The sequence below is a fragment of the Rhinopithecus roxellana genome, chromosome 14 (assembly GCF_007565055.1).
Source record: "Rhinopithecus roxellana isolate Shanxi Qingling chromosome 14, ASM756505v1, whole genome shotgun sequence".
Classification (NCBI taxonomy): Eukaryota; Metazoa; Chordata; class Mammalia; order Primates; family Cercopithecidae; genus Rhinopithecus; species Rhinopithecus roxellana.
Window position 1 is genome coordinate 42,822,981 of NC_044562.1, and position 26,163 is coordinate 42,849,143.

Here is a 26,163-nt window from a genome sequence, read left to right on the forward strand (position 1 = left end):
ATACTTGAGTGTTCCTAGCATAATCACCATGAAAACAGAGGTCTTTTCTGGAGGACATTCGATCTAGCCACTTCCACTCTCCAGACCACAGTTCAGAAGCCAAAAGAAAAGCCTTTGAGTAGTCAAAATATAACCTAAAGGCCACGTGTGTTATTCTATAAGAAAGTTCTTTCAGAACTCCAATCCTCAGAGATTCTACTTCAATGATGCAGGCAAGGGCCAGGGGTCAGTACTTTTTAAAAAGAGACCCGACATAAACTAATGTGGAACCAGGGTTGAAAACCAATGTCTGTAGCCCTTCCCTTCCAGACTCACAGGACCAGGTTTTACTTTCAATTGCAGTAACCTGCTAGTGCTGCTGCTGGCTCATCTTCTACCTCACCTTCCCCTTTAAATACTCCTATGGAATTAATTCTGAAGCAAAAGAAAATTCCTTCTAGCCTCACTCTCATTTTAGCCACATTTCTAATAAACTTGGCATAGTCTCAACAGATTACAGAAAAACTGCAGCAACATCAGAAAATTGGAAGAGGCAAAAAGGGCCGTACTATAGCTGTGTATATTTGAAATGTTTGATTACAACTCATTATAAGAAATAAAATTTTTGGCACAACCAGGTATGTGTATGTATGTCTATTTATGTGCACACACATATACAAGATAAAAACCTCACAAAACTAAAAGTACCCTTTACTGTATGTGATACATTGATATTTTTTGTTGGATTCTAATATTTCTTACAAAATTTTAAAAAAACTGTTGACCCTAACCCACTAAATGATTTTCATGAAGCAATTAATGATATGAAACTTACAGTTTAAAAACCTGTGCTACACAGCACTCCTTAACCTTTCTTTAGTTGTTGATCCCCTTTGAGATACCAACAGAAGCAATGACTCTTCTCTTTGGAAAAACACACATGCACATCAAAGTCTGCATACATGTGATATACCAGGTTAAGACTCCCTCTGCAAGCGGAGAAACAACGGCCACTAATAGAAAAGGTAGAGTAGGGAGGGACAAAGAAAGAAGAAAATAAGTGAAGTGATGAAGATAATTCAAAAGTATAAAAATATTTGTAGTAAGACCCAACAGCCCCATGGCTTAGCTGGCCCTGACTTCTTTACTATTGGGAATAGTATTGGGAATTGGGAATGCAGGGTAATAATCAATAGGCAAAATGAGTGTACTCTGTTTTTGATGACAAGGATACATGCAATACACTTTAGAACGATATCTAACCCAAAAGTTAAATATTTTAGCACAGCTTTAAAATTGTATGAGTCTCAATAATGTGTAACATTTCTTTGCAAAGTCAGATACATGAAACATTAGCACACATACACAGAACAGTCAGAATATTTCCAAGTCTGTATATAAAACTTTTTTTAAAAGTCAGAATAGTCTTCATATCTCTTCTATCATAATTCTTTCCAGAGTAAGATAGAGATCTTTAGAAGTCCTAAATCCTGAAAGTTTACATTTCAGTTTCTCATATATTAAAATGTATAATTAACCATAAATAATACATGTAAGAAAATCCCATAATGACCTATTTTTGCCATCGTGTACTTTGATGCTTTTTTTGAAATATCGAATTCTCCCAAAACCTATTTTTAAACTTTCTGTTTGCTGGGCTCTAACTAGGCATCCAATCTGTCTACCTACCTGCTTCCTTATTTTCTTCAAGATGAATTTCAGTTATTTGTTTACATGTCTCTGGAGTTCCTTAAAAACTCATCCTCAACCTATTGAATAGCTGGCACAGAATATACACTTACACACCTTTCTGCTAAACTACTCCCAAATCCCCAAGAGATAGATACAAATTCTCTATCTTAATGTCCATAACAAAGGAGCACAAAGAAGTTAAGTGATACCACCACATTAGCTAGCAGAAGTGAAATCAAGACAAGGAGACAAGAATCTGTTTTCTTTTCATCAGAGCATACAATCCATGCCGTCTGTTAGGCCTGGGAAGCTTTGGTAAAAAGCACACAAGAAGAACGGAGGAAACTTGCATTGCACAATGCCATACAAAGCATCATCAACCTTAGCGTAATAAAGCACTCCTCTGTTAGGCAAAAGCCTCCCATTTTACCACCTAAGAAATCCTTCTACCACCAGAAATAAACAAAACAGGAATGGAAAAGATCTTCTAGTTACAGGGAAAATGTTTGACCTCCCCAGAAAAGATTCAATCATAATCATTCTTTAGCTTTAAATCAGGAACGTGGCGATGTAAAGGCAATATTTATTTAAATATCTTAATATGAACTAGTCTAAAATAACATCAAAGAAATATTAAAGAAGGTATAGGAATCTTCTGCATCTCCAAGAGTCTCCAAGTCATGTTACTTTTGCCTCTAAAGCATTGGGCTGGCGCAAAAGTAATTGCAGTTTTTGCCATTACTTTCAACGCAAAAATCACAATTGCTTTTGCACCAACCTATAGTTCAAATCCAGGATGGGCCAGGATTCAGGTAAGAATAACCCATCACAAGGCTGCACAATCGCACTGACTGATAGAGTAAGTTTAGGCTACAAACCATTTTACACGCAAGCAACAAATTTATTAAGGGCTAACTTTATGCAAAACATCATGTTGGGCATGGCAGGAAAGATATTGAAGTTCCTACTGTCTGTGTGCCTGGGGAGTTTATAATATAGCTTAGGAAGTGAGTCTTTTAGATAGAAAAACATAAAATTTAAGAGTTAACTATTCTAGATATTAAAACAGATGAAACAGGATGTGATTCCCGGCTAAATGAGCCATTAGTCTGATTATCTTACTGTCTAATGAGCGCTCCCAGGTTAGATAAAGAAAGGTCACTATGAACTGCAGAGGTCTAAGAAAGCTCCAGAGAAGACAGAGAGCTTCAGCGGTCTAAAAGGATGGGAATGATTTGAGCAAAGTAAAGTTCCCCCAAAGAGTGACATAAGATGTTAGGTTTCAGGTGATAGCTGAATGCCACCCACCCACCACCTTTCTTTCTTCTTCTTCTTTAAGCTAAGCTATCATCTTCAAAATATATATTTTTTAAAGTATAATTTGCCAGGGACTCAAACAGATATCTGCACACCCATGTCTGTAGCAGCATTATTCACCATACCCAAGAGGGGGAAGTAACCCAAGTGTCCAGCAACAGATGAATAGATAAAGAAAATGTAGATATATACAATGGAACACTGTTCAGCCTTAAAAAGGAAGGGAAGTCTGACACGTGCTACAACACAGATTAAAATACAGGAGAGGCACAAAGGCCTACCCAAACACATACCAAAGACAGAGAATGGAACAGTTTCCCTAAAACAAAGACATCCCCTGAGTAATTACGACTGAAATAAAAAATTCTTACTAAAGACAAGCCAGGAAAAAAAAAAAAAAGACTAGAGGGCTTTGAACTTCACATAAGGATTCTGAGCTTGAGTCCAAAAGCAGTTTTGAAGCAAAAAGTCAGTGGGGGTGAGGGGCTTAGATGATGAAACTGATGGGATTTTGAACCCAGATCATTCTGACCTAAGTATGGTGTTTAAGCTCTTTACTCAGATTCCACCTTGGTCGTATAACAATAATAATTCTTCAATGTATTTGAAACATTGTGTAAGCCTTGGCTCCAAATTAGCTGGCAAAATTCTTCAGTTTTGTGTGAACATGGGCACATTATTTAACTTTTCCACGTCCCCAGTTTCCTCATCTCTTTTTTTTTTTTTTTTTTTTTTTTTTTTTTGAGACAGAGTTTCACTCTTATTGCCAAGGCTTGAGTGCAATGGTGCGATCTCGGCTCACTGCAACCTCTGCCTCCCTGGTTCAAGCAATTCTCCTGCCTAAGCCACCCGAGTAGCTGGGATTACAGGTGCCCACCACCACGCCCAGCTAATTTTTTTGTATTTTCAGTAGAGAGGGGGTTTCACCATGTTGGCCAGGCTAGTCTTGAACTCCTGACCTCAGGTGATCCGCCTGCCTCGGCCTCTCAGATTGCTGGGATTGCAGGCGTGAGCCACCGCACCTGGCTTGAGTTTCCTCATCTTTACAAGAAGAAGCATTCTAGCTCCTCCCTCATCTAATTCTGAGGATTAAATGAGGTTGTGCGTCAAAACACGAAACACAGCACCTGACACACAGCAAGCATTCCATAAATATTACCTATTATAATTATATAAATTTAGCTGGGCTCTACTGGAATCTATTGGCTACTGTAAAGAGCCAAATCAGGACTTGAAAGTCTATATAAAATACGTTAATATCATGGCTAATTTCATTAATGAGTCCTACCATACCAGCATCTTGAAAACTTTTATAAAATGGTCTGTTTTGTTTTGTTTTGTGTTTTGAGACAGGATCTAGCTCTGCCACCCAGGTTGGAGTGCAGTGATGCGATCCTGGCTCACTGCAGTCCCGATTCCCAGGCTCAAGCCATCCTCCCACCTCAGCCTCCTGAATACCTGGGAACACAGGTACACGCCACCATTCCTGGCTAAGTTTTGTATTTTTGGTAGAGACGGGGTTTCATCACGTTGCCCAGGTTGGTCTCGAACTCCTCGACTAAAGCAATTGGCCCGCTTCAGACTCACAAAGTGCTGGGATTACAGGCGTTAGCCACAGCGCCCAACCCACATGGTCTTTGTATACAGGAAATTGATGAGTTTTCAGATAAGCACATAAGGCATGTCTTAATAGAACTAATATTAAAAGTCTAAGATACTAAGAAAATGACTATACAAGACAAACCAGTGGGAATCCTCAACAGTGACAACATGCTATTCACTCCAATATGAGGAATCTACTTCCTCCTTGGGTCTCAGACCCTGGGAATTTGATCACAAGACATTAAGATGTCATATGCTGTGGTGTTTTTAATTAGACATCTGTAAGATTTCCCAAATTTACTTGCAGATGGCTTTGGTCTTTTCTTTTTTTTTTTTTTTAAAGACACAGTATGGTCTATGAAACGCTTTGGTTGTTTTTTAGACATAGTTCAAAACTGTGCAAAATGCCTAAGTAAAAATTACAAGTATAAGGTGAATAACAGACTTAGGTGTCTATCTGGGCCTTATATTTCTAAAAAAATGTAATTCAGTGTATGCATCCCATGTCTCCAGCCTCAGAAACATATTTGTGATGCATATGCAATAGATATATAAAAATTGATGCTAGTAGCCTAATTTTACAGGGGGAAAGAACTGGAAACATTAGAAGGTTTTAAATAACTTGCCCAAGGTTTCTAAATCAGTGGCAGAAGCAGAGTTTCATCCCAAAGCTCTGCATCAAAGACTATGACAACAGGACAGGGAACAGTGACTTGGTCAGGCTTTCAGCTGCGTGGCATCTAGGTCCATTTCCTGTGTTAATAAACTCACCTAGGAACCCCTGACAACTATTCCAAGCTGTAACAAATCTGGGACCTGACGGTGATTATGGGTCCAGGACAGCTCTATGAACCAACACAACCCAAGTGTGTGAAGATTTCCTCTCCAGTTCTGGTATCAATGATCGCCCCTGCCCATGTCTCTGCTTCCCCCCTTGTTTCTTTCATGCCTGCTGCAAGTTGGTTCCCTCACTTTCTACTCCATCAGCTGTTCACTTCAAAGCCTCTTATTCATAGGTTCTGTTTTGCCTGTGGCCTATCATGTCCTCTTCTCGACTTCGTCACCCCCAGCATCTGGATCCCATTGATTTTTTTTTTTTTTTCGGTATTTCTCAATTCAAAGTTTGAGGAAAGAATCTAGCCTTGCTCATCTTTTTATCTAAGTTGTGCCTTAAATCACTGGCCTTGGGTCAGGAACTCAATCAGAGGCCAGGACGTCCCACAGACCGTGGCTGCCGACGGTGGCCGCAAGTTTGTCAGGCACAGTCTCTGCTGCCTAGTCCAAGACGTGCCTACACTACCATCATATTATACTCTTGTTCCTGGGCTGCAGCCAGTCATTTCAGACTATGAATTAAAGAACTATATATGAGTTCAATGCCACGCTGAAATACTGGCTAAAAATATCACCTCAGGCAGTCTTTATTTTAGAGCAGGATAACACAATACTGCCATATCTTCGTTGAGACAAACTGTGTCATGAGACAAGTATTTTCCAAATATATACCATTCTCCAGACTTAATAAAACTCTCTTAACTAAGATACAGCATGGTCCTGTGGTCCTGTGTTAAAGGGATAATACTTGCAATACATCTTTAAAATAATATTTCTATGGTTAATTGAAAGTAGTAATGTAACAAAAATGAAATCTGCTATGAAACAGGAACTGCTATGAAAGGAATACAGAAAGAGGGAAACAAGTAGGCAGGGAAGGGGAGAAGAGAAAGAATCTAACTAATGAAAATATCAGGGTCTTGGCTAGGCTTGGTGGCTCATGCCTACAGTCCCAGCACTTTGGGAGGCCGAGGCTGGCGGATCACTTGAGGCCAGGAGTTCAAGACCAGGGTGGCCAAAATGGTGAAACACTGTTTGTACTAAAAGTACAAAAAAATTAACTGGGTGTGGTGGCATGTGCCTGTAATCCCAGCTACTCAGGAGGCTGAGGCAGAAGAATCGTTTGAACCCAGGAGGCGGAGGTTATAATGAGCCAAGATGGTGCCACTGTACTCCAGCCTGGGGGACAGAGCAAGACTCTGTCTCAAAAAAAAAAAGAATACATCAATGTCTGAAACCCTGAAAAAAAGTGATTCTGATTTCCAAGTTTTTCAGACAGTCGGGGCACCTACCATGCACTCCACTTCCATCACATGACAGGCACTGGACTAAGATGTCCCTTAATCCCTACCACAACTCAACAAGATAAGTACCACGATGACCATTTATGGGTGAGAGAACTTCTATTCCTTACAGTGGTCACAGTGACTATAAGTCACCAAGGTTCAAACAGGTCTGTCAGCCAAAAGCTCACACCTTTCCCAGTATACCATGTCATTTAACCCTCCACTCCTTCCAAAGCAGAATTTGAACAACAAAATAGCCTCTCTTTAGAAATCAGGATGATTAAAATTTTTCTGCACTATGGATATACAACAGACACAGATGTATGTGTAGAGGGGACAATTGAACTGGCCACAGAATTAACTGGCCATGTGTCCTCTATGCTGAACTGCTTCCTTTTCCTCCTCTCTCTTGTGCTCATGAAGGCGAAGGACCATGTGCAGCTGTCAGTTACTTGTCATCCTGTGAACATGATGAAATATAATCTCCTCCCAGTATCTTCTCCCACCCTCCACAGTGGGGAAAAATCATTGTCACAGCTGCTATCACTTTTCCTTTGACTTGAGAGCACCATGTAATGATCACCTTTGACTTTAGAAATGAATGTCCTTGCTCCATGTCACGTTGGTTCATGTCACTGCACTGTTGACCAGCTCAATACATGGCAGGAATACTGATTATCATTTCAATGATTTGTGCAGGTCATTTTCAGATTGCCTCGTTCCAAACCTACACATTCTTCAATATCATACCCAATTATTTTGAAAATTGAAAGGGCTTCTGTATCAATAGTATCCTTTGATGCTCGCAGCAACTATGGAAACTCAGCAGGACTATCATTAAGAGCGTGGACTCTGCAGCTGGACTTTCTGGGTGTGAATTTCAGCTCCATCACCTACTCACTATGTGACCTTGGACAGTTACTTAGCCTTTATGAACCTCAGTTTCCTCATATGTAAAATGAAGATAATTTAAAAACCTGTAGTACATAGGACTCTAGTGAAAATTAAATAATACATGTAAAGTGCTTAGAACAGCAGCTGGTATCAATAAGGAAATCAAAAATGTCCTTTGTTATCATTTATCATTTTACCCACCAATAAGAAAACAGTCTCCAAGGAGTTAACTTGTCCCAGGTCTCACTAAGTGGCAGGGCCAGGACTAGACATCAAGTTTTTGCTTCTTAGTGCCACCATACTGCTTCCAAAAGATCTGACGTCAGGTTTTAATTTCTTCCAAATCAAACCTTAGGTTTAGCTTCAACCAGAATATTTAAGTTAATGCACTGTAAGTATTATACAAATATTTCAAGTCCTATACAGTGCCTCCATGATGAAAAAACTCTCTAAGTTTGGTAAACAGCAAATATGTGTCAACTTTGAAAATTCTAAGAGGACCATTTGACCCAGCCATCCCAATACTGGGTATATACCCAAAGGATTATAAATCATGCTGCTATAAAGACACATGCACACGTATGTTTATTGAGGCACTATTCACAATAGCAAAGACTTGGAATCAACTCAAATGTCCATCAATGATAGACTGGATTAAGAAAATGTGGCACATATACACCATGGAATACTATGCAGCCATAAAAAAGGATGAGTTCATGTCCTTTGTAGGGACATGGATGAAGCTGGAAACCATCATTCTCAGCAAACTATCGCAAGAACAGAAAACCAAATACCGCATGTTCTCACTCATAGGTGAGACCTGAACAATGAGATCACTTGGACGCAGGAAGGGGAACATCACACACCAGGGCCTGTTGTGGTCTGGCGGGGAGGGATAGCATTAGGAGATATACCTAATGTAAATGACAAGTTAATGGGTGCAGCACGCCAACATGGCACATGTTTACATATGTAACAAACCTGCACGTTGTACACATGTACCCTAGAACATAAAGTATAATTAAAAAAAAAAAAGAAAATTCTAAGAGGAAGAAATTTTCCAATCACCAAAGCTTGTAGGAAAGTTTGCATGAGTTAAAGCTGGCAAGTTATTAGCAAAAATGACTGTCCAAGAGATAGACTGTGCTCAGAAATTAGACACATTTCCCTTCACCTTCACGATTTGCTGTTTTTCAACAGCTTTATCTAGGCTTCTAAAGCTGTGCCTCCATTTCCAACATCAAAGCTACACTCTGGAAGGCACACACAATTTGTTCTCAGTGTTTACCTTAATGGTCTACCTTGGCAGCGATCAGAGTAAGCTGAGCACTACTGATGGCAAACCACTCACATACAACCAAGTCTAGGCATTCTATGTTAACAGGGCTGGGATCCCTCCTCCTTCCTTCCCTACCTCATCTAGGTGGGATTAAAGGTGGCATTAAAGATTGCTCTTGTTCCACGTAAACTCTGTTGGGTCTGGATTACCTGGGTCTGCCTGTCTAGATAAAAGAGAAACTCCTCCTACTTCCAACTCTAGAACAAGAAAATTAGTTTTTAATCACCCAACATAATCTTGAAGATTACACATCATTCTATTAATTACTGTTCACTCTGGGAATGGGCCTGTGGTACTGAAGGAAGAAAACTACATTTTTATGATATGTCTGGCTGTACTATTTGACACTTTTTTTCCCTAAAAGTATTTGTAATTTTGTAATTTAAAAAACCTTTTAAGGAAAATTTTATAAAGAATAAAACTTGGAGAACAGGGCTGAGCAGCAGGAATAACACTCAGGTGGTTGTCTGAACTCCAGTCCTGCTCTCCGCCAACACCACCACAAGCCTGCAAAAGGTTCAAGCCTCAGATAAGATTGCAGCCCTGCTGAAACCCTGACTACAGCTGGGAAAATCCTGAATAGAGGACTCAGGTAAGCCAGACTCCAACTCCTGACCCCGGGAATAGCAAGATAATATACGTATGTTATTCTAAGTTGCTAAGTCTGCACACTTCGTTTTGTAGCAAGAGAAAACTACTACTCCATCTATGCCAGATTCCCAGGAATAGAGATTATACCCATGAGGTGGAATTTTCATGTGTATAAATGAAAAGTGGGTTTGAAACTTCAAATAAATGTGTTAATCTGTATTGTTTTCATTAACTTTACAATATTTTAAATCAAATATATGGCACTTATATCTTGGTATCTTTCATAAAAGTATCTAATCTCATCCTTCTGGAAATCCTAATTCTAGTATTAACTTCTAAAACTTAAGACAACTTTTCCTATACTTTTAAAGGAGTCACTCTTAAACTACAATCAGTTTAACACAAGATCCAAAAATTAGACTAACTCAGGCCCCTGTATCTAATGATTCCCCAACCTTGCAATTCAGATAGAAAACAAACTAAATTTACAGGTCAGCACCAAATATACTTCTCGTCAGAGAACAGACACCTTGGTTCTCTGGTTTCCAAATTTGTACCGGGCCTTGTTCTTGCCTAAATTGTAGCTTTCCTGTTCCTGAATAGAACCACAGTCCTTACCAGTCACCCTAAAAACAGAACATGTCTGGCCGGATCTCAGCTCTGCCATCTCCTACATCACAATAAAAGTCCACATGAAATCCTGCTACCATCCATCTGGCCTGGGGGCAGGGGAGAGGAGGCCGGAAGAAGGTCTGACAAAGGACAGAGAGCAAGCACAAAAGCAGTGCTCAGGAATGTCACGACCAGCATTTCCCAGCCATTGACCCCATAGAGCCTGCCAGACCAAATGGCATGTCCTACTGCTGGGCCCAGCTTGAACCACACTCCGCCAAGATGGAGGAATAAAAAGCAAATAGAGTCTCTGACCTTGTGTGTTGCACCATCACTTCAGCATTTCCCCCATCTCATCTCACCTGATGCTCCTCCATCTCCAACTGAATAGCCCAAAGCCCTAACTGCGAACACCACGTCACTATCTGCCACTGTCCCAGATTTAGAGACTCAACCAGGCCACAAATGGCTATGAACCAATCCAGTGCTATTTAAGCAAGTGTGTCAACCCACCTCAAAGTGAAGAACAGATATTTCTGGAGCATGCAACTTACTCAAAGAAGGGTTACAAGGGGTATATTAGTTCAAAACAACCCATCTGCACTAGAGAACAGAATAAAGCTTTGAATTACATTTGAAAGTAAAGATTTCAGCAAAATTTCCCTAAAGCAGACAGACTTCAACCATGCTCCAGAGTCCCTGGGGGAAGCTGTTTACTCTTCTCTGCCATTAGAAGTTCACCAGTAGAAAAGTCTGAGAAGCAAGCCATTGGGCGCACTTGAAACCTAGAACTCAAGTGACCAATGCCTCCCATGGACACACATCCTTTAACATGACAGCAACATCAAAAAAGCCACTTCATTACAGAACTCCTACCAAACCGGTAAGGAGTTCACAGTGAGTGGGCTCCTCGGCATCCATTGCCCCTTTTCTCTTCTTAGTGTGTGTATAGATACATTTGGATGGGAACCCACTCCCTCACATACAGCCTATCTACTTCGGAAAAACCTGGTTCAACTCCAATCTTAAACATCATTTTCTTAAGTCGCTCAGGTCATGCCATCGCCAGGCCACAGTTAATGGTTTGAGGAGGGAGTGTGACTCCAGCAGCCTAACCAGGGTGAATCTCAGAACTCTGACTTGGAATGCCAGAAGAGAAGCACTGCCTCTTCTAGCCAGCACGGTGCGGGAATGCAAAGCCTGGAACGCGGCAGCTGTTTGCTACTATGAAGCCTCAGAACGAAGAAACAGCCAAGGAAGGCAAAGCAGACAGTAAGTCACAAAGTCCTTAGTGATACCAATGAGCCACTAAATCAAACCAATTCTGAAAGCAAAATGACTTCTGGACTTTCAGGTGAATAGATGTGGGTGTGATGGCTACTTGCAAAAAGCACATTCTAACACAACCTGACATTTCCCACTAACTCCAGAATGCCTCGTTCTACCCAGTGCTTCAGGTTTATTACGACAGGATGACAATAGAGTCTGCTTCCAGGGTCAGCTGCTGCAAATCCAGAGGATCACTAGGGGTTGTGAATGTTCTAGAGAGTCGATAACTCATACCCAGGGGCAAAGCAATCCCTCAAGAGAGCTCTGGGAAGGTACAGACTATTTTTCATTTCTAGATATGCTGGGGGAGGGAGGGGAATAGGAGATGGATGGCAGGATGTTAGAACTGAACCCCCCGATTTAGAGCTGGTTCACATAGGAGATTGCTGAGGCTATGGGTATACCCAGAGTTCAAGTCTGGGGCAAGGGTCTTTCTGTTCACTGGCCCCCTTATTAGACATAGCTCTGAACATACAACACTGTTCAATATGCTCACATGATGGATTACCCCTAGACAGTCACCCACTTTTATAATATAAAATGAAGCTGTAAGACCATAAAAGATTTTTTTTTTAACTGTATCTTCATTTTCTTGGAAAGAACTGAAAAACATAGTGAAGTACAAGACAGTAAAATGTTGCATGTCACATTAATTTAGCCTTGGGCACCAAGCTAGACAATTTTGCAGCAACCTATGAACAAAAGCAAAGCAGGAGTATTATCAGAATAAGAGCCAGAAAGAGATTTCCCCAGGGAAGGATACATAGCATGTGGGGCTGGAGAGCGTGGTAATCAAATTTATCATGCAGCTTTTTTTTAATTACAAAAGCAATATATGCTTGACTTAAGTCCTAGCATATATTTAGACAGACGTCTAAAAGAGAAACCTTCCCTGTCCCCATGCCCTATGCCAACCCACCGCACCATGGTACCCAAAGATAACACGCCTGTCTCTCTGTACATAGAAATACATACAAACATATGTATATATTCATAAACCCCCACACATATCTTTTACAAAAGGATCATACTATATACATTACAAAGGCACACATCTCATAGAAACAGTAGCCCTAAATTATCATAAAAAACATTAACTGACATGAATATCTAGAAGCTGAAATCAATTTTCTGCTTTTGTTTTATAACCAGAAAGGGCGTTTAGAAAATAAAATTACATAGAGCTGAAATGCAGACATTTCGTCTGCTAAAGACTCATGAATGTTAACACTTGGCATTCTATTAAAAAGGTGATTGTTTTATTTTTAGTGGCCACAACAAATCAGGTATTTGAATGCATGTAATGTTCTACTCTCCATTTAAAAGTGAATTGTGCTTCTCAGAGCCAAAAAGAAAAATGATCGGTAACACTAGTTACAATATAATTGATTCTGCCTATCTCCATCTCAAAGACCAATGTTTAAAGTCTGTCTTTTATTTGATACCAGACCACACTTTCAATTAAAGCTGCAGAACTCCCAGCTTTCCCACCTGAAAGCAGAAGTGCTACACTTGGAGGGAAGGTGACACCAGGCGGCACTGCCAAGCCAAACAACGCCACCCCCTGCTCTGCAGCAGCGTTTTATACCTTCTCCATTTGGATCAGCACTTTAAATAATCGCATCTCTGAACTGTAAACACACTTCAGTTTAGTATCCAGTTATCAAATTAAGACTCCAAAAGCAGTATTCACATGCCTCATATTACCATCAACCTTCCCCCACCTCCACCAATACAAATTGAGAAGAACGAAAAGGTCAATTCCTAGATGATGACTAGTCTCTCATAACTAAATTACTCAAAATCATCCTTGAAACATGGTTGGTGCTGTGGTCTCAATGTTTCTATCTCCCTAAAGTTTATATGTTGAAAGCTAGACACCAATGTCATGGTTCTAGGAGGTGGGGCTTTGAGAGGTGACTAGGTCATAAGGAAGAGCTCTCGTGAATGGGTTTAGTGCCCTCATGAAGGAGTATTCCTCTTCCGACACGTGAGGACACAGTGTGAAAGCACCATCTATGAACCGGAAAGCAGACCCTCACCAGACATTGAATGTGCCAGCCCCTTCATCGTGGACTTCCCAGACTCTAGAACTGTTGAGAAACACATTTCTGTTGTTTATAAGCCACCTAGCTTATGGCATTTTGGTATCGCAGCTCCAACAGATGAAGAGAGTTGGCTATCTAGAAAAGAGAGCTATCTATGACATAAAATAATATAGCTGATAATTTGCATATAATTTTACAAAACATATTAGTTCCACAAAAGTTAATAACTGATCCTACTTGTATCACTGTATTATCTCTTTTATTTATTTATACTTCCTCCATAGAATGATAGACAGAAAAATATTAAGCATGCCCAATAATCCAGTTCTTCTCCATGCACAGATGCACATTTTAAAAAGGAGGAAAGGAACTCAGGAAGTGAGGCAGAGTCCACTAAAACTCCTCCCATCCAATACATTCTGTTTCCTTCTCAGCTGCAGGTACAGGGAATCAATGCCTCATTTCTTTGGTTAATTAACAGCACACCTTTACTTCTACAGATGCTTTATGCAAACTCCAGAAAAGCTGCAAATAAATGTATTTTTTATTCATGTTTTAAAAATATTTAGAGAACCTGACCCTGTGAAATCCTTTATAAAGACTTTTTACAACAGGAAATTTTCTCCTATTATTGCATATATGTATTTATGCTTCTGTTTTTGTATATGGCAACAGACTTTTGTATAGCAGGACATGACTATAGCCAAATCTTCAGGGACCAAGCACATATTATTATCTGATAATCTGCTCCTGTCCCTACTAACTACAGATGTCGAGAAAGTTTATGTCTTTTTTGACAGTTTACTGCCTTGCATTTCAATGAGTAGCTTCTCCCTGATTAGACTTTGTTAATCTTATGAAGGTATTCAAGAAGATGCCTATGGATTTCAAAATTCCTTCTAAATTCCTCAGAGGGCAGTATTCTACTTGCTTTAGAATGCCCCCAACATCCACTACAATACTTGCACACAGTTGATCATAGAAAGCAGACTGACTTGTCTAATCCACATTACTCATGTGCCAAATCAGAAAAAACTCAACTCTTTGTGAGGGTATAAGCAAATATTGCTAGACTCAAACAGAGAGAATAAAGAAAGAAGAGTCTGAGGAAGAAAAGACAGCTCTCTGGCACAAAATACAAAGTCTAAACACTACAGATGACCTTCATGTGTACTTACGTATATTTCACTGTGGTCAAAGCGCTTCTTGAGGTTGTTGATGAAGGTCTCCTCATTGAGAGGTTCTAAAAGAACCATATCCCCAACTCCAATCATATTGTCCAGAAGTGATGTTTTCACCTCCATTTTGGCCATGGTCTCCAGCTGTAGGAGAGAGGAAAAGGGGTCAATTTAAATGAGCAAAATAATTTCAAATAGGTTCTTGGTACTACTGCAGAAATCCAACACTGGTAGTTCCAAATGACTCTCACCAGCCTTAAAAAATGTCATAACCTCTCCTACCTATGAACTACTTCAGGAGTCTCTGACTTGGCTGCAGCTGCCCCATTTGCCAACCTGCTATCACAAATGAACCTCCTTCCCAGTCCATCCTCCCTAGTAAAGTCCACCTACAGAAAAAGCCACAAGAAAGCCATGGTCTTCTCCCCAGCAGAGAGTCGCAAAACTCCAGGGGGGAAAAAAAACCAACCCAACTCCACTTTCCCTCAGCCCTTGTGTACCAATATCAGACTATATGAACCAGCTTCCTCGAAGATGATAAAAAATGATGCTGCTAACATTTGTTGTCTATTTGCCACATATCAGACACTATACCAAGAACTTTACGTTAATTTAACCCTCACAATAACTCTATGAGGTAGGTAGTGTTATTCCCACTTTAACATAAGAAAATTGAAGCTCAGAGATTATGAAACTTGCTATGGTTACTTAAAAATGTTTTGCATTTGATGTGAAAGAACTCAATCACCACGTCTAACATGGCATCTATGAGAGGAAATTTCATTCCAGACATTCAATACTGACATAAAAAGAAAAGAACACAACCCACTTGTAAATCACAGGCTGCCAGTATAACATAACCTGCTAAAAGTGGCCTCCACATTCTTAATTCTCGTTCCAACAGACATGCTACTATAACAGCAGGATCAAATTAACATGCAGGAAACAGACAAGAAATACTACGGTTTCCCTTTGGCTCAATGTGAATATCTACCAAGCGGAAACAGAGGCACGCTACAGAGGCAGCATTCTACCCTGCTACTAATGTGCATGGTGCCACCCAACAGCAGAATGCTAATCCCCATGGCTTCCAATCTGATCACTATCAAGAGCACTAAAAATCTTCCAAATTTCTGAGCATAGGAGTGTGTGGGGTATGTGTGTGTGCACACATGTGTCTGTATTACTTTTCCTAATATTACCAGAACTAAATGGTAAAATGGTAAAACTAAATTCATCTGGGCCTAAGTGTTTCCAATGTAGAAGCCAGTTTTATATAACTTCACTGTGCTCAATCACACTTCAGAATACTAATAAATGCTTACATATATGCCTGCCCCTGATAATGAGTGGAAAGGACATTTGATTCTTCCTATTAAGGAGTCACTCCAGCACACTATGTCTTATAAAGGTTGGTGTCCTTACTGAAATCTCAGCAACTTAAATGTCCTCCAATTCTAGTCTAGAACATCCAGTAGGTCTTGTAGAGGCAACAGAAACTACATTTAGTTGGTCTGGTTTAAAGAGAATTGGGGGGAGGGGGCAAAAAAAAGAGAACTGGGAAGGGCTAGTAATTAAGAAATTCATTATTATTAATTACTAGCAATTTATGTGAACCCACAAATATATCCTGTTTTACTGATCCTATTAAAACAAGTTTTTGGCTACGAAAAGCCAAAAAAAGAGAGACTAAGATGAATTTATGAGAAGTTCTCCCATAAATAACAAAATAAGGAAGTATTTAACATTAAAAAGAAAAACAATAGAGTAACTTTTTTGTTACTGGATGTTTTTTATAATTTTATGCCAAATATACCTGGAACGAAAAATCCCAGATAGGCCAGGTGCGGTGGCTCAACGCCTGTAATCCCAGCATTTTGGGAGGTTGAGGCAGGTGGATCATGAGGTCAGGAGTTCAAGACCAGCCTGGCCAAGATGGTGAAACCCCATCTCTACTAAAAATGCAAAAATTAGCCAGGCATGATGACAGTGCCTGTAATCCCAGCTACTAGGGAGGCTGAGGAAGAGAACTGCTTGAACCCGGAAGGCGGAGCCTGCAGTGAGCCGAGATTGTTCCACTGCAATCCAGCCTGGGCGACAGAGTGAGACTCTGTCTCAAAAAAAAAAAAAAGGAAGAAGAAAGAAAGAGAAAGAGAAAGAGAAAGAGAAAGAGGAAGAGGAAGAGGAAGAGGAAGAGGAAGGAAGGAAGGAAGGAAGGAAGGAAGGAAGGAAGGAAGGAAGGGAGGGAGGGAGGGAGGGAAGGGGAGGCGGAGGCGGAAGGAGAAGGGTAGAAAGGAAAGAAAGAAAGGAAAGAAAGTTAAGAAAGAAAGGAAAGAAAGAAAGGAAGGAAGAAAGGAAGAAAGAAAGAAAAGTCCCAGATATCACTAAAACCCAAAAATATCGGCCCAAAGAATTGCTCTGTGTATTTTGAAGTTGGCTGGGCTCTGTTTCAGAACAAAACTGGTGGGGGTGGCAGGCACGTGCCATGCTATGGAAATGCAGCAGGAGTCACAGAGACGGTGGAGCCAGAGCCAGAGTCCACAGAAGGACTTATACAGGGAGAGGACCATTTGTCACAATAAATTTGTCCACAATAAATTAACATTTGAATCAAAGTTCAAGTTCTCAGGCTCATGTAACGCCAAAAGCACTCTAGCTGCCATGCATTACATATAACTTGGCAGATGAGGGAAGAAGGCTTAGGGATTAAGGGGGAAGTCAACCTGAGAAGGGTTTCAAAAATAACTACCTCAAACCAGCAATTTAAATTAAGCAAAGAGGAACTCTGCCCTGAGGTAGATTCCTGTATATAGTCTATTTATAGGAACAGCTGCAGAAAGACAACACAGTTTCCCTGCAGGTAACAATAATTAAGCAGCCAATCTTTCTCTGTAATTACCCGCTTCACCACCTTTCCAATGGATATTTATATCTTTACACCTCATCCCAACTTTCTAATCCAAAGAGGAATAGAGGGTAAAATAAATGCTGAGTTACGGGTAACTGGTAAACAGTGAAGACCTCTGAAAATTGTATTTTGCAAACCAAAATACAATAAAGCAAGCCACACTGAAAAGGTGACACCAAGAGTCATTGAGTCATGCAAACAGTTTTGCTTTGTTTTGCTTATCTTTTTAGCATTTAGGGACGTTGGGAGAAGATCCAGTAACAGCCTACCTCATTCTCGAGGTAAAAATAGAACACTAAGGAAACGGTGTGGGGTCCTTCCATATCTTCCTACGGTGGTTTCTGGTATTGTGACCACCATTTCTAGCCTTGGTTTGGCTTACTTTGTCATCTCAATGAAATTAGTTGGTATATTTGCTCCACCAAAAGGATCCATTTGTTTTTTTCTCTGAAGGAGCTATGTGCTTACCACGGGCACAAGTTTTAGAATCACTTGCTAACTCCACATTTCCATAAACCATCAGAAGAATTCACATGGGACTCTAGGGAGAATTAAATGAGAATGTATGTAGAGCACTGGGGATACTTTTTGTTGGACACATACTGTTATAGATCTACCTCCTCCCTTCCAAGAGCCCCCACAGGAATCCATGCTATTCTGGGGAAACCAATTCTACCCAAGTACCAAAAATGAGCATGTGATCTAAGCTAAGTCAATCAACATATTCTCATCTTCTAGCCACTGTAACTGATTCAAGGCTGGACATGTGAATGAGCTTGAGACCGTGGCTTGGAATACTAGGACAAAGGTTCTCTGTCTCTGGATGGCGTGACTTGCAAACGTGACACTTGGAACTACGGCAGCCATCTCTACTTTCATGAGGAGGGTCGGTAGGAAGAGGAACACCACACATGGAGGAGGACAGGGCAAGAAAGTTAGCTAGAATTGGTTAGGCACGGTGGCTCACGCCTGTAATCCCAACACTTTGGGAGGCCGAGGCGGGTGGATCATTTGAGGTCAGGAGTTTGAGATCAGCCTGGCCAACATGGTGAAACCCTGTCTCTACTAAAAATACAAAAATTAGCCGGGCAGTAGTGGCGCACCCCTGTAATCCCAGCTACTCAGGAGGAGGCTGAGGCGGGAGAGTTGCTTGAACCCGGGAAGTGGAGGTTGCAGTGAGCTGAGATCGCACCACTGCACTCCAGCCTGGGCAACACAGTGAGACCCTGTATCAAAAGAAAAAAAGACAAAAAGAAAATTACCTAGAATTATTAGTGCTGGAGCCTTGATGACATCCCAAACTTCTGGATCAAACTGCACTTGAAGCTTGCCCCCATCTCTCAAGTTTTCAGTGATGTAAGCCAATTAGTTCTTTTTATTGTCTAAGCTGTTTGAGTTGGATTTTCTATTATTTGCAGCAAAAAGCATTTTACCTAGTAAGAGACTGGTACGAGGAAGTGAAGGGTTCTAAATAACACACCAAAAAGCAAAAACTGGCTGATCTAAGGCACAGGCTGAAGGGCATGAGGACCTGCTGTCTTGGACTGACAAGATAATCATCTTTGCTATTTAATAGTGAAAGAGTGGACTAAACCATGGTCCATTGTATCTTGAGACTTGGACCTTTGTGTCTGTGGCATTAGAGAATTTGAGAAAAATTCAAGATGCCAGAGTATGGGTGGTCTATTTCTTAAGGATTTATAAGAAAAAGACAAGCTTGTTGTGAAACTGGACTGTCTGAAAGGCCAGAGAGGAAAACATACGGCACTGCTTAGAGGGCTCGCTCTGCCGGGAGGTGAGAGACATAGAGATGTAACCTATCCCAAGCACCACCTCTGCCTCTGTGGCCTGAGAAAGAAATAAGCACTCCTGCCATGCAGATGTAGCCCAGGAGCAGTGTCACCTCACTCTACTGCTTCTTAATGCTTCTTACTAGCCCCAGGTGGATTCTACTACTAAGAACTATGGCAAACTGCAAAGCATCAAGGCCAGGAAACAAATTATCAGACCATGTTCTAGTTTCAAAACTTTGGGACTTGGCAGTATATTCCGTTTGGGTTACTAGCCCAGAAAAGCAGTCTCTCTATCTAAGGGTACCAATTTAGGCCAGCCACAAGCCCACCAACTGGTGCCAGGCAACTCCACAGGCTGTGCCAATTCTTTTCAGTTGTTTGTTCATCCAAGAACAAAATATATTATTGCAATTGTTCCTTCCCCTATCTACTGTCATCTCAAGAACTTCCAAAATACTACCTATATTTCAACATACACTAATTCATTTACTGGTATCTTTTGTAAAGTTAAAATGCCATTTAAAATACTGACAGCAGCATTTCAAAAGTTCCTCAAAATCCAAGAGAATGCAGCATAAACATCCTATAGCATCTGAAAATGGCCATCTGTGACCTACCACGTAAACTTAATGAGTCTACCCAATCACTAACCTTAAATTGCAAGCCACTTACCATATGTCAACATCATCTGCACTTGGGAATGTCAAGACCAACATAGCCCCCCAAACATACAAAGATGGCTACGCTAAACAGCACATCCATGTGAACTGCATGGTAATTCCACTATTCAATGTAAAAATGATACTACAAAGGAGTTATTCCAAATTAATAATTAAATAATAACTAAGAGGAGATGGAGGATAAGCTAAAATAAAATGCATCTTGTTTCATGGTCCTCCATTGAATTTGAGGTTCTCAGAGTACCACAGATAAGAACAATGTGTACATTGAAACACTTTTATTATATAATTTGAAAGAATACTCACAAATCAGAGCTGTGGTTGCAATGATTAATAAGAATATTAAATCACTAACATGGTTTTAAATTTGAAAGAACTTCTTTTTTTTTTTTTTTTTTTTAGATTTAAATAGAAAGAGGATCTTGCTTTGTTGCCCAGGCCGGTCTTGAACTCCAGGTTTCAAATGATCCTTCTGCCTTGAACTCCCAAAGTGCTGGGATTGCAGGCATGCGCCACTGTACCCAGCCTAAAGGAACTTTTACAACAAAGCCAAAAGAGCCATTTGCAGGAAAACTTAGTGAAAGCAGTTATCTATTACTTTGGTATATGTAAATGAGGACATTTAAAACACATATATTATAACATCATTAGCAGTATAAACATCATTAGCAATATACACCAGAGGCAGCACCTACAGGGAGGGATTCTTCTTCGTATAGTAACAAGTGTGTTTTATCTGACTCCAGTTCCACTCATTAACCTCCCTGTATAGTGGTCATGTATGCATGACAGCATCTTTTCCAGAAAATCAGCTCTTTGGTGTCAAGAATCACGCCTTATTCATCTTTATTTCCCGAAAGCACAGTGCACAGCCTCTTGCACATGGTAGCCATTCAGTGATATACAAAGGGAAAACAAGTATGCAAATTTTCGATTGACAACTGAGTCATACAGCAATGCACATCCTCACAGCTGCCATCCTTTGGTCACAGCAGACCAGAAGGCAAAACAATGACAGTGACTTCAAGCCACTTTGATCCATTCCTTCAAAAACATATTATCAACAAAGGGCAGGAAACAGAATTGAGCCACTTCGCTCCCAACAAGATCCTAATGCTTTTAAGAATAACATGAGAAACATATTTAGGTAAGAAAATGGAGCCAATGTGGCAAGATTTCATGAACACAACAACTCTCAGCAAATTCTGATGGCAAAACAAAGGCAAAAGAGGGGCCAAGTCTGTAGGATGTGGTTCAGTACCTAACATAATGAGCCAAGGGAGTGAGAAAAACTGGAATTTCCTTCCTAGATCTTTTAAAATAGCACCAAATCTCATCTCTCTGAGACGGGTTAGATTAAATTTCCATTCAATTCAGTTCAACCAGCTTTTACAGTATTGAGGCCTGTTGTGTTGCTGGCATGGTGTGAAGTGTTAAGAACACAGTGAACATCGTGGTACCTCCCCCTCCCTTCATCACCCTCTAGGAACTCACAGTCCAATAGAAAAAAAGACAAGAAATAGGCCACTTATGAAATTTTCAAGAAACTTTTTAATAATTAAAAGTAATACATGTTCACTATACAAAAATAAAACTAGAAAATACAGATAAGCAAAAAGACTATAAACCATATTCAACATCCTTATGCTTTGATTAAAATCCTTTTGAATTTATTAGAATCCTTTTGAAAACTGATTTTTACAACCAATGAACTGGCCACCTTTCCTTGTTTTGTAAATTTTGATATGTTGTCTCAAGGTAGGAATATGACATCTTTCCGCAGGAGCTGAAATTGTAGTGCTGCATCAATCATGCCGCCACCACTTTTAAATTCAGCCAAATTGCATGGCCATCTGCTCCTTTATTCTTACCTTCTCCTTTACCCCAAACTAGCAACCCATATTATTGACAGCCTGCCTACCAATCATCTCAACCACTTGGCTGTGTCTAACATCTCAACACACTTCCAAAATTTGTATCAATCATCCCACAACAAAATATAAAAAACAAACAAGAAAAATCTTATTCCCTCTAAATTCCACAAAATAACAACTGACCCATGCAGGTTCTCATCCTTGGCTTCTCCCTGTCTCTTACTTCCTCCCCCATATCCAATCTGTCTCACTGATTGCATCACTTTGACTACTCTCACTTCCATATCCCTTCCCCTCAAGAGCCTTCTAAGGGGTCTCTCTGCCTTGTCTCGCCACCACAGCCCTGCCAGTCCTTTCCTTTCCCCCATCCCATACCACCCAAGTTACTTTCTCAAATCACAATCTGATTAGGCACACCCTGTTTCAAACCCTTCAATAACTCTCTAGTGCCTTTCCGCCAGCATTATGATTCTTTAGCAGAGCCTCCAACAAATTAAACATAGAGTCCCTATGTGACCGAGAAATTCCACCTCTGGGTATATACCTAAAAGAAGTGAAAGACGGAACTCAGACAGATATAGGTATACCCATGTTCACAGCAGCATCATTCACAACAGCCAAAGGGTGTAAGTAACCCAAGTGTCCATCAATGGATGAACGGATAAGCAAAATATGATACATACACAAAATGGAACATTACTCAGCCTTAAAAAGGAAGGAAATCCTGATACATGCTACAATATCAATGAACCTCAAGGGCACCATGTTATGGGAAATAAGCCAGCCCCAAGAGTCCAAATATATGATCCCACTTATATAAGGTACACAGAAAAGTCAAATTCATACAGACAAAGAAGAATGGTGGTTACCAGGAGCTGGGAGGAGAGGGTAATGAGAAGGTGCTATTTAATGGATAGAATTTTAGTTTGGGATAATGAAAAATCTCTAGAGATAGTGGTGATGGCGGCACAATAGTGTGAATGTACTTAATGTAACTAAACTGTACACTTAAAAAAGGTTAAAATGGCAGATTTTATGTTATGTATATTTTACCAAATTAAAAAAAAAAGTCCTTAGCAAAGAACACATGATTCCACAGTCTTTCTCCTTAGTCTAATCTCTCCCCTGCAAAGTCCCCCCTTACATACACACAAAGATACCAAGGCCTGCCGCAGCACCTTCAACCAGCCCACAGCTAACTGAGTGGTGGGTATACACCAGCCCAAACAAAGCTTCCAAAGATCTGCCATCAGGACACAGACACCACAGTCAGTTGGCTGTGGGCAGCAGAATACGGAGCTCACAGAGATCCAGGGAACAGGATATCACGCAGGGGAACCTTCCCAGACTCCTCCAGAGGAAGCCTGTCTAAAGAGAAGAATGAAGCATGATGACAGACCATGAGGGGCAGACAGAACAGCTGCCTTTGCTGCCCAGAGTGGTTCTAGCTGTAGGCCCTCAAGAGGTTCCACTGAGCCTTCTGTCAGACATAAATACCCTTCGACTTAAACCAGTGTCAATAACCATTCCTCACAGGAGACATGCTGTGAGCATGCCAAGTCTTACAGACTAAATGCTCGTGTCCTCCCAAAATCCGTTATGTCGAAGCCCTAGCCCCCAGTATGACAATAGTTGGAGGTGGGTCCTTTGGAAAGTAATTTGGTTTAGATGCAATGGTAAGGCCCCCATGAAGAGATTGGTGTCCTTTTAAGAAGAAAAGAAACCAGGGCTCACTCTTTTTCTGCAGTTTGAAGACACATCTAAAACGCAGCCATCTGCAAACCAGGAAGAGGACCCTCACCAGAAATTGAATCTACCAGCAACTTTATCTCCCACTCCCCAGCCTCCAGAACTGTGAGAAATAAATGTCTGTTCTTTAAGCCACCCAGTCCATGGTATCTTGTTACAGCAGCTTGATCAGACCAATATGCCAAAATACTTCCCTTCCCTCACAATTGTGAGTTTGTCTGTCTGCTCTTCTCCTGGAGAAGGGAGACTTAAGTTCTCAATGTGCAAAGGCCCCATGCCTGGCAGCGTGGCTGACACACAGGGCTCTGGTGTATAGAGAAAACGACTAAATAAATGCACATTAGAGAGGCACAGCCCATTCTTCTGTCCAGGTCGGTTTCCATCATCACTACCCTTCTACTCCAGGTCACAACTGGCAAAGGACCATCAGAGAGCCTCGATGGCACAACATGAATGTTCTCACAAAGGATTAAAGTTAGAAACCAAAGGACAAGACACTTCCTTAGTATTCACCAACCAAAAAGGGAAACTGGGTGAAAACTGGATTCTATAGGACAATTTACTCAAGCAGCAATATTCTCAAAGGTGATGGGGCTGGTAGGCCACACAGAACCACATGGGGTGCCCTGCAGGGCTCCCTAAAGCATTGGAGAAAGTGGGTACCCTGACATGCATTTGTGAAAAGAGTTAGGTGATGGCTGATTTTCATTCCCACCTACACACTTGCTTAGAGATATTTATATAAGGTGTGTCTATTCATGGCATTTACCTCACCAGTTATAGTTCTCTCATTTTCCAATCCTTAATTTCACTGTGAAAGCCAACTATATATTGAGAAACCCCTCACCCCATTTTCTCTAAAGTTTTCTGCTGAAAATGCCTAATGGAATGCTAGTAGGAGGGCTTTTGTTAGAATCTTGGATTATGGAAGAAATAGGCACAACTACTGGGCAATTTCCATATAGTATGTTGTTGCCTTGTGTTCAAATTCTAGCTAATACAAAGGACATGAAATTACCAGGCAATGAGGAAATCCAATAGATTTAAACACGAAGAGAAAACAAACAAATGGATAATAGCAAATGGAAGCCTATATGCTATACCTGACTCCAACCTTAAAAAGCTGTGAGTGGGACGGGCTATTAATTCAACATTCTGGTTATCTAAGGGTTAACACCCTAGGTTGTGTCTCTGCATAGGCAGAGAGGGGTCAGTACCACCAAGATCAAGGTCTGTTTCTGTCTGAGTGTAGAAAAGCTGGCCTTATCAACAAAAGCCATCAACAAGGAGATACTCTGAATCCACCACGCTCAATCCCAGGCACAGGCCAGTTATTAAGGACTGAAAGACAGCATCTAGAACCTTACAATTCGCAAAGTGACAAGGGGGGAAAAAGTTTTTTTCCCAACTGTGTAAAGTGAGAATGACAAACTACACCATCTAGACTAATTAGAAGAAATTCTGAGTCAAAAATAACAGCGGCTGCTATAACAACACGGAAGGTTTTGGATTACCAGTTACCAACTCTCACTTGTGACGTAAGGGCAAAATTTCTAAGTGCCTTTGTTTATAATTAAAGAGCAAGGAGAGAGACCTTAGAATCCCAGGCAAAACCTTCTTTTAAAAAAGAAAGCAGTGGAGCCAGCTGGTTTCTAGAAGAGCCAGGGCGAGGATGAAGCTTTTCTGATGGGTCTGAAAATGGTCTTTCACACCTATTCTATTACATATACCCTTCAGTCTAATTCCTAAACATCAAGCTCTTCACAACACTGCACAGTTTTTCAAAGACAGTTTTTGCTTCTATATTACAGAAGGCTTGCAGCAATAGTTTACCACAAAGGATCCTTTCGATCCACCCCAATGTGGTATGGCACAGGCTGTGGAGCCACAGACCCAGGCTCAAATCCAAAAGAATTCATCTCTGGAATTCAAATTTCTAATCTAAAAAATCAGGGACGACAACGTCTATTCCACAGGGCTGTTATGTAGCCTGACCGAGAGAGCAGACTCATTAGATGAATTTCTCCCTCTCCAATGCCCCTTTCTTTTTCTCACCCTGAAGAGCTTACCTGCTCTTCTGTCCTGTCTCCTAGCAGGTACGTCCAGGTAACTAACCTAGTGAGTGGCTTCATTTGCAGTTGATCTCGCATGAGGTTTAACACCCCGAGGAGGAAATGCAGCCAACATGACTGTCCCTACAGTCATTTCCCGGAGGAAGCTCTGCAGAGTCATGGCAGGAATGGCTGCCAAAGGGCAGGTCAACTTCAGAGAGCACACCCCCCCTCCAAGGCTGGGTCTGAAAGTCGTGCCCTGCCTCCCTCTCCACCCCCTCAACATGGACCCCTCACCTGCCACAACCCTAGAAGGTCCAGAATGGGCAGCATGCAGCCCAGCTGTAGGGGAACCTGTCGTCATACTATATGGCTCACAATGACTGGAGAATTAATGAGCTAACGTC

At 40.9% G+C, this 26,163-nt stretch overlaps 1 protein-coding gene across 5 annotated transcripts in view; it reads right to left on the reverse strand.

Moving 5' to 3' along the window:
* MYO1B (myosin IB) overlaps window positions 1–26,163 on the reverse strand; it is a 185,279-nt gene that overhangs the window by 136,423 nt on the left and 22,693 nt on the right. For all 5 annotated transcript variants that reach the window (XM_010379774.2, XM_010379768.2, XM_010379771.2 and 2 more), the window contains exon 2: window positions 14,702–14,845. In XM_010379774.2, coding sequence (XP_010378076.1) covers window positions 14,702–14,836 — 135 coding nt within the window. In that variant the 5' untranslated portion in view covers window positions 14,837–14,845. The remainder of the gene's footprint in view (window positions 1–14,701; window positions 14,846–26,163) is intronic.